This window comes from Bos mutus, unplaced genomic scaffold, assembly GCF_027580195.1.
Source record: "Bos mutus isolate GX-2022 unplaced genomic scaffold, NWIPB_WYAK_1.1 CTG200, whole genome shotgun sequence".
NCBI classification, from domain to species: domain Eukaryota; kingdom Metazoa; phylum Chordata; class Mammalia; order Artiodactyla; family Bovidae; genus Bos; species Bos mutus.
In genome coordinates, this window is record NW_027219453.1 from 172380 (window position 1) to 182011 (window position 9632).

At 39.2% G+C, this 9632-nt stretch overlaps 1 protein-coding gene across 1 annotated transcript; it reads left to right on the plus strand.

The window, feature by feature from the left end:
* The first annotated feature begins 6184 nt into the window (after nt 1-6184).
* Nucleotides 6185-7153, plus strand: LOC102275557 (olfactory receptor 52H1). Its single transcript, XM_005906884.1, has one exon. It carries the CDS (start codon nt 6197-6199, stop codon nt 7151-7153), a length of 957 nt encoding a protein of 318 aa, XP_005906946.1. The 5' UTR covers nt 6185-6196.
* The last annotated feature ends 2479 nt before the right edge of the window (nt 7154-9632 follow it).

Genomic DNA, 9632 nt, shown 5'->3' on the forward strand with positions numbered 1-9632 from the left:
TTTTGAAACAGTTGATTTGTACTCCTTCATGTAGCAGGACCAACTGTCTGTTAAGGCAGCTCTCCTAGGTCATGCTAACAGAACCATAATATGGGTGTGTAAAATAGCATATTTGTTGCTATCATTTAAGTGCAGGTGAAGGGTGGGGTGCAGTTCAAATTTTTAGGGTGTGAATTACAAATACACAGAGCAGGAACACTAGAGTATATTCCTGTTTTAGTTAAATGGAAAGCATTAACTGATTCACTAGAAAATTATTTTTTATTATACCAAGTCATGGAAAAACTAAGTTGCAAGTTATACATAACCTTTTATATGAGCCAGGTGTTCACATAAAACTCATTAAATCTACCAATAACCAGTCCCTTAGCACTTAATCAATAGTCAGAAATGACAGATGTCTCCTGAGTGGTATGGATGACACCAAAGGTAAGATTTGGAACTTTTCATGACTTCAATGTACCTGCGTTTCCTATATAAATACTAACCCAAGAAAATTTGACTTACAGTACCTCAAACAGAACACTGGTAGGCATTTAACTGATGTTTTTAATAGTCATGCAATATTAGACGTAAACACTGAAAATAGAATTATTTGTATTCAGTGTCCAACCAGAAGGAAACCTGCCTAGGGATGAGATAAAAACAAAAATATGAGCAATTTTAAAGTCCACTATTCAGTGTTATTGTTGAATATCTTTGTAAATGTAAGACAGAAAGATCAGATTTACCAAACTTAGGAAAATTGATCTGGCCCTTAGAGTTATGAGAGAAAAGCCTCTTAGGTATAAATTGAGATCGGGGCCCACAGAATGGCCGACCGTACCAACAGGCAAACCTAGATGTATTCCCACAGGAACACATTTTATTAATTCTTTTTTGGTAACAATGACAAATCAGCTTGTGTTGAGTCTCAAGTAATGAAAATGTGACAAATATCCAAAGACCTGAATGAGAATATATAAAAGTTGAAGAAACAGCAAGTAAAACTCTAATGAGAACAAAATGAGATTTAAACATAATTGAATGAACATTATGGAACGAGCAGTCTGTCCTCAAGTGGAAAAGGCACTGAAGGAGACAAAAAGGAAATAAGGTGACACTTTAGGGGGCTGTTAGAGCAACTTAGGTAAGAGATGATGGTAACTGGGCAAGGGAGACAGAAAGGAGAATAGATTCAGAGGACATTTAAAAAGGAACAGCAATATAATGTGATTTAAAAAATTCACGTGACTAGTCAGGTGTGACATTTGCAGAGCTTAGGAACATTGAAAACTGGGTTTGGGGAGGTGGTGAATGTAGTCTGGGACAAGATGGTTTTGAAGCTGAAGTGGATATTTAACCAGTGTTGGCCCAAAGAGGATGCCCTTTGATACCCAACAGTCATCTTCACATTGTCCTTCAAAGGAAATAGCTTCTAGGATTTGTTCCACTCCTATCCTAGTAGATAGAGTTTCAACCAACTTTCCCGTTTCCCAGTTTTTATGCTCTCATCCACATATATATGGGGTCCTCCACTTTTATTTTATGGGCAAAATAAAAGGCACAAAAACCCACTGAAGAGCTTTTGAGTGCGGATCCTGGGGGCCTTACTCAGAAAAGCAGTATTAGATTATCCTGAAGTTGGCCAGGCATTCCAGCAGGTGCATGTGAGTCCCCCACTGTGTTAAGCATTTTCAAAACACTGCTCTACATCAGTTCAGTTCAGCTGCTCAGTCATGTCCGAATCTTTGCGACCCCATGAATTGCAGCATGCCACGCCTCCCTGTCCATCACTATCTCCCGGAGTTCACTCAGACTCATGTGCATCGAGACGGTGATGCTATCCAGCCATCTCATCCTCTGTCGTCCCCTTCTCCTCCTGCCTCCAATAACTCCTAGCATCAGAGTCTTTTTCAATGAGTCAACCCTTCACATGAGGTGGCCAAAGTATTGGAGTTTCACCTTTAGCATCATTCCTTCCAAAGAAATCCCAGGGCTGATCTCTTTTAGGATGGACTGGTTGGATCTCCTTGCAGTCCAAGGAACTCTCAAGAGTCTTCTCCAACACCACAGTTCAAAAGCATCAATTCTTCGGCGCTCAGGTTTGTTCACAGTTCAACTCTCGCATCCATACATGACCACTGGAAAAACCACAGCCTTGACTAGATGGACCTTTGTTGGGAAAGTAATGTCTCTGCTTTTGAATATGCTATCTAGGTTGGTCAAAACTTTTCTTTCAAGGAGTAAGCGTCTTTTAATTTCATGGCTGCAGTCACCATCTGCAGTGATTTTGGAGCCCCCAAAATAAAGTCTGACACTGTTTCCACTGTTTTCCCATCTATTTCCGATGAAGTGATGGGACCAGATGCCATGATCTTCATTTTCTGAATGTTGAGCTTTAATCCAACTCTCCTCTTTCATTTTCATCAAGAGGCTTTTTAGTTCCTCTTCACTTTCTGCCATAAGGGTAGTGTCATCTGCATATCTGAGGTTATTGATATTTCTCCTGGCAATCTTGATTCCAGCTTGTACTTCTTCCAGTCCAGTGTTTCTCATGATGTACTCTGCGTAGAAGTTAAATAAACAGGGTGACAATATACAGCCTTGACGTACTCCTTTTCCTATTTGGAACCCGTCTGTTTTTCCATGTCCAATTCTAACTGTTGTTTCCTGACCTTCATATAGGTTTCTCAAGAGGCAGGTCAGGTGGTCTGATATTCCCATCTCTTTCAGAATTTTCCACAGTTTATTGTGATCCACACAGTCAAAGGCTTTGGCATAGTCAATAAAGCAGAAATAGATGTTTTTCTGGAACTCTCTTGCTTTTCCTATGATCCAGCGGATGTTGGCAATTTGATCTCTGGTTCCTCTGCCTTTTCTAAAACCAGCTTGAACATTTGGAAGTTCACGGTTCACGTATTGCTGAAGCCTGGCTTGGAGAATTTTGAGCATTACTTTACTAGCGTGTGAGATGAGTCAATTGTGTGGTAGTTTAAGCATTCTTTGGCATTGCCTTTCTTTGGGATTGGAATGAAAACTGACCTTTTCCAGTCCTGTGGCCACTGCTGGAGTTTTCCAAATTTGTTGGCATATTGAGTGCAGCACTTTTATATACACAGTGGAATATTACTCAGCATTAAAAAGGAGCACATTTGAGTCAGTTCTGATGAGGTGGATGAACCTATTACCTGTTATACAGAATGAAGTGAGTCAGAAAAAGATAAATATCATATTCTAACACATATATATGGAATCTAGAAAAATGGTACTGAGGAATTTATTTACAGGGCAACGTTGGAGATACAGACATAGAGAATAGGCTTATGGACACAACGGGAGAAGAGGAGAGGGTGAGAGGTGTGTAAAGTGTATCACAGAAGCTTACATTGCCCAATGTAAAATAGATAGCTGATGGGAATTTGCTGTATGGCTCAGGAAACTCAAACAGGGGCTCTGTAGAGGGGTGGGATGGGGAGGGAGATGGGAGGGAGCTTCAAAAGGGAGGGGCTAAATGTATACCTATGGCTGATTCATGTTGTGGTTTGACAGAAAACAACAAAATTCTGTAAAGCAAGTATCCTTCAATAAAAAGAAATAAAAAGAAAAAAATGCTAGTAGAACAAAGCATATTTCATGATAATGTATCAGAAAATAAAAATTAATAATTATATATAAGCTTTATAATTAGATTAGACCTATTACATAATTCTAGGTTTGTAGTTCTATGCCTTTGTTAATGCCTAATTGTCATGTAGAAATAAATAGAGTATTAAATACCCAGAAAAGAAGTATATATACCCTGAGGTTGTGTTAGCTCACAGGCCCCATCAGAATTAGTGTAATCTTCTTTATAGTCTTCTCTTGAAGATAAAAAAAGAGGGTGTTAGAGTCCCTCAGGCCCTAATTATTTACCTCTCCTTGGCATTGAACAATGGCCCGGGTGGTGGGTGGGGGCAGGGTGGAGAAAAAATAAAACAAAACACGAACAGGGAATCAACCTATCAATCTTTTCCTTCCATCTCCACTTTTTTCTTGGGTTTATATGTCTGGTCCTCTTGCAGATTTTGTGTGTGTCTATCACCATAATCTTTCTGCTCTGCATTTGGCCCAGTAACCAAACTAGGTGAGTGCTGGTTATCTGAAGAGGTTTGGTTGGAAATATGATTTTGAGAGAAAGAGAGTGAATGAAAAACTCAAGGCTCCATTTTCTAGGAGCCATGGACTAAGTGCTACAACTTTTTTTCCTGAATAACTCAGATTTTTAAGCTGAATTTATGGTCTCCTGTTCTTGGATATATGCTTCAAATGATTAGAAAGATAAACAGCTGGGTTAAGGATGGCCAAGGTAAGTGTTGTTCTGGTCATTTTTGTTAGATGTGTGGCAAGGATCCATAGGTCTAGCTTGACAAGCGGGCTTAAGTATGTGGACATTCTTGTTTTGAGAGTCTACTGCTACCACCGCTTTCTTGATCTCAAGTGAACAGCTCATGTTTATTCCCACCTGGGAAGTGAATACTTTTGTAATACAATTTTCAAAGGTTACACTTCATTTACAGTCATTACCATATATTGGCTGTATTCCCCATGTAGTACAATATATCCTTGTAGCCTCTTACACACAATAGTTTGTACCTCCTACTCCCCTACCACTATATTGCCCCTTACCCCTTCTCCCCCATGGTAATCACTAGTGAAATCTCTATATCTGTGAGCTAGCTTTTTTGTTATATTCAGTAGCTTGTTGGTTTTTAAGAAATATTCCACATATAATTTATATCATACAGTATTTGTCTCTATCTGAATTATTTCACCTAGTTTAACACCTTCCATTTATGTTGCTGCAAATGGCAAAATTTCGAGGACCTAGTCTTTACAAAATTAACTCAAGAGTAAATATTTTGGGAAATTACAAAGAAAGTGGCGATGAGACAATTCTGTCATGAAATATTTTGTTTGTATTTTTCTTAGTGTATGTGTGTATGATGTGTGCCTTTATGTGTGAGAGAGAGAGCAAAAAGGGGGTTTGTGTAAAATTGTGCTTAGTCTCTCAGTTGTGTCTGAGTTTTTGTGACCCCATGGACTGTAGCCTACCAAGTGCTTCTGTCCATGGGGATTCTCCAGGCAAGAATCCTGGCATGGGTTGCCATGCCCTTCTCCAGGGGATCTTCCCAACCTGGGAGTTGAACCCATGTCTCCCATATTGCTGGTGGATTCTTTACTGTCCGAACCACCAATGAAGCCCAAAACAAACACGACCATGATGCATTGGCTGGAGATCAAACCGGGGTCTCCCACATGGGAGGCAAGAGTTCTACCACTGAACCACCAATGCCCCTGTTGTGTAAGATTGAGTGTGGGTAAATATATGATGGTAAAATGTATGAAATAACGCAAGTATAGATCAAGGTATGCTTGAGATTTTAAGAACTAATAAGTGTGTGTGTATCTAAGAGTAAATGTCCTGGTGTCTATCCAATAGAACATGTATTTGCAAAGAAATAATTGTGCTTTAGGACAGAAATCTTGACCAAAATTATTATTAAGTCCAAAGCATTAGGATATTATACAACTGTATAGTTTAAAGAGTGCTGGAAAAAAGTAATTTTGGAGGAGCAAAGTTTAAATTTAAGGTTTACCTGTTTACCAGCATAGTGTGGGATTCAGGCAGTATTGGCTAAACTGAATTAGGTTTTTGAATAGCAAAAAAGTGTATGGACCTCACAAATAGAAGAACAACAGTCATCATGAAGTTGGAAAAGAATGAATAATTGCTGGGGGCAGAGACTGATATTCAGCAATGACAGAGGAAGCCAATATTAACTGCCAATGTCCATAACATCATGTGTACTATAATCCATCAACCCACAGAAAAATATGCCCTGTAAATTGGTAATTTGTAACAACAGTATACTGTGGATAAAAAGTGATTCATGTCAGTATGGAACACTGCTTGGAAAAGCTGTGTAAATCATCAGAGGCAGGGAATGACCGTATTTTCCAACATATATGAGACAACCTGGCTCCTGCTGCTACCTGCTATCTTCATAACAATCTTTCTTCATTACAAAAGTGTCTCACTTTGAATTATAATTAGACAGCCACTTTATTTTGGGGGCTATATAATGAGCTGTTGGAAGTGAGAGTGACTCAAGTGAGCCTAACATTTATCACCCTCTGTCCTCAGGAACTGGGACTTGTGCCATCCTGGTCTGCCATGGTCCTTTTCAACCTGAGCAGTGACAACCCAGGACCCTTCATTCTGGTGGGGATCCCAGGCCTGGAGCAAGCCCATGTGTGGATTGGAATTCCCTTCTGTATCATCTATATTGTAGCCATTGTGGGAAACTGCATCCTTCTCTACCTAATCTTAGTGGAGCGTAGCCTTCACGAACCCATGTTCTTCTTTCTCTCCATGCTGGCCAAGACTGACCTCACCTTGTCCACAGCTGGTATTCCTAAAACACTGAGTATCTTTTGGCTTGGGGCTCGAGAGATCACATTCCCAGGGTGCCTCACACAAATGTTCTTCCTCCACTACAGCTTCGTCCTGGATTCAGCCATCCTGATGGCCATGGCATTTGACCGCTATGTGGCCATCTGTTCTCCCTTGAGATACAACACTATCTTGACCCCCAAGACCATCATCAAGATTGTGGTAGGAATCTCCTTTCGTAGTTTCTGCATCATCCTGCCGGTTGTATTCTTGCTCATACGACTGCCTTTCTGTAGGACACGCATCATACCACACACATACTGTGAGCACATAGGTGTTGCCCGGCTCGCCTGTGTGGACATCTCCATCAACATCTGGTATGGCTTTTGCATTCCCATCATGACAGTCATCTCAGATGTGATCCTCATTGCCATTTCTTACACACTCATCCTCTGTGCTGTCTTCCGCCTCCCCTCCCAAGAAGCCCGCCAGAAGGCCCTGGGCACCTGTGGTTCCCATGTCTGTGTCATCCTCATGTTTTATACACCTGCCTTTTTCTCCATCCTTGCCCACCGCTTTGGACACAATGTCTCCCGCACTTTCCACATCGTGTTTGCCAACCTCTACATTGTTATCCCACCTGCACTCAACCCCATTGTTTATGGAATGAAGTCCAAGCAGATCAGAGAGAAGGTCATCATTTTCTTTTCTATCAAGGGTACATTATGGAAATGTTAGGAGACATTGGAAAAGTTAGGAGAAGTTTTTAACATATATTAATGTGCAAGAATTTTTTAAAAGGCAAATGTTATTTAAAGTAAGAATAGTCTACAAGTGATTTTGTGTTTTATGAATATGTCATGATTTATATGTAAGAAAGATTTTTGTATATTAAAATACTCCTTGATGACCTGATTATTTTTGGAATATGATACTGCACAGGATACAGTCTGGAAGAAGGAGGGGAAAACAGAGTGCTGAGTTAGTCTAAATAGAAAATATCAATAGCAATTCAGAAATTGAAATTTTCAGTTATGGAGAGAGAAAAATATGTGAGATCAGACAAAGACTTGAAAGAAAAGAGATTAAAACTGAAAATATTAAATTAGATTATTAGATGGATTTAGGACACTTTAAATAATATATATTCTAATTATTGTCTATGTTATGCTTATGTATTCCACTTTAAATGTCCAATCCTTAGACACCAAATACCATCTAGTACAAGTCTGTTATAAATAATGAGTTCAATCAGCATTGCTATAATAGGAATAAGAGAATATACTTATCAATGCCATGGTTTTGGGAAGGGAGAGTAGCTTTTAGGCTCCAAGATATACTGATAAAGTGAACTTCAGAGATAGTGCTCAGGAAAAATGACCCCTACAATAGCTGGAGATCTGAGAAGAGGGCTGGACTTCCTACAACCTTCCTACAATACATAGGTGAGAACTCAAGCCAATATGAAAGTAAAACAAAACAAAAAAACAACAACATTGGCTGCAAGACTTGTGGAGTTCTTATCTACAGAGTCTATTTCCTTCATTAAAAGACTCAATTGCAAAATACATTTCTTCGGTGAGGTTTGGGGATGAAAATGGGAAAACTACAGTAAAGTAATACATTCAAGGTAAGATGCACCCAAATGTCATAAGCATTAGAATCGAGAAGATACATGTTATAATCAAAGAAAGATGTGGAGTTCTTTCAATATGTGTTTTTTGAAAATTGTCTATTCAACCGGGAATTGCCTATTTAGTACCGAATGTATTTTAAGTTTTGTCCTAAGCATTCAGGATTAATAATATGGAAGAGGCTCTGCTTTGCTTCTCTGGAGCTTATTTTCCAGGGAGAGTAACAAATAAGGAGCAAGAAAATAAATGTGTTACCTTCAAATAGTAATATAATCAATAGAAAAACAAAACCAAATATAATGATGGACTAAAACTTGATGAGAAAGACAATGGCAGAGAGAACAGCAGTACATGCAAGGGCCCTGGGGCTGAAAACAGCTTGACATGAGCTGAGGCCAAAAATAAGGTCTGTGTGGTCACAACAGAGTGAGGTGGGATAAGGCGTGAGGGATTAGGGGCAGGACCAGATCCTGGGGGACTGGAATCATCCAGATGTTATTTTTAGAAGAGGAAACTGAAACTCTTAGAGTGAAATGACTTTTCCAAGGCACATGGCAAGGGAGTCATAAATGTGGAGCTAGAAAAGAATCTGCTAAGTCCTATTGATATTCCCAATGAACATAACATACCTTACTCATGTGAAAACAGACTCCAGAGGAAGGTAGAAAAAAAAAATTATCTATGAGAATCAGAGGCAGTTTTTATTGTTTTTGTATGCTAAGCTGTGTTCGACTTTTTGAGATTCCGTGGACTGCAGCCCTGCCAGGTTCTTTTGTTCATGGGACTTCCCAGGCAAGAATACTGGAGTGGGTTGCCATTGCCTTCTCTCAGGGATTGAGCCCTGGTCTCCTGCATCATCAGGCAGATTCTTTACCACAGAGCTGCCTGGAAAGCCCATTATTGTTTTTGTGAACTGTATTTATCTTCAATTAAGCCACAGTTGACTAAGTGAGTATTCTGTATTTTTGTGCCAGCTTGCTAAAAATGCTGTTGGATATCAAAAGAGATGAGCTCTTATTCTTCTGGTTATTTACATCTCACTGAGAACATGGATTTTTCCAAGAGATGATATTTTTAAAAATTTACTGGTGGAAACGTAAATAAATAGAGACTGAGCTGGGATAATTTAAAAATACATACTTCTTTCATCCTGGTAGGAACTGGAATCTGTGGTTATTCACTGACATGCATGAATGGCTCCCTTGGAAGCTTAATGACCTAGAAAAAACAACAAAGGAAGTGACTGTTTACCTTTCCTTCTCCAGCCCTCTATCTTTGAGCTAGTTATCTATTATAACTTTTCTAGCCTTCTCAAGAGAGTTTCTTTATTTCTATGACTTTATGGCCTCTTTGCTGATAACTCTGTATCTTAGTTTTCATATGTAATCTTTCTGATGAATTTCAGTGCTTTCTTACCTCATAGGGTCAGTACCAATATTAAAAGCAAAATGTAAGTGAGTGTGCTTTGCAGATTGTAAACCATCATTCTAATGTTAGCTGTTCAATATTTCCACTAATTACCACTAACATTCTCATGTCAGACTCATCCTATTCAAACCCAAGCTCATCAGTGTAATGTAAAA

Coding starts and splice junctions, on each gene's coding strand:
- LOC102275557 (XM_005906884.1), top strand. CDS start 6,197: ATGGTCCTTTTCAACCTGAGCAGTGACAACCCAGGACCCTTCATTCTG.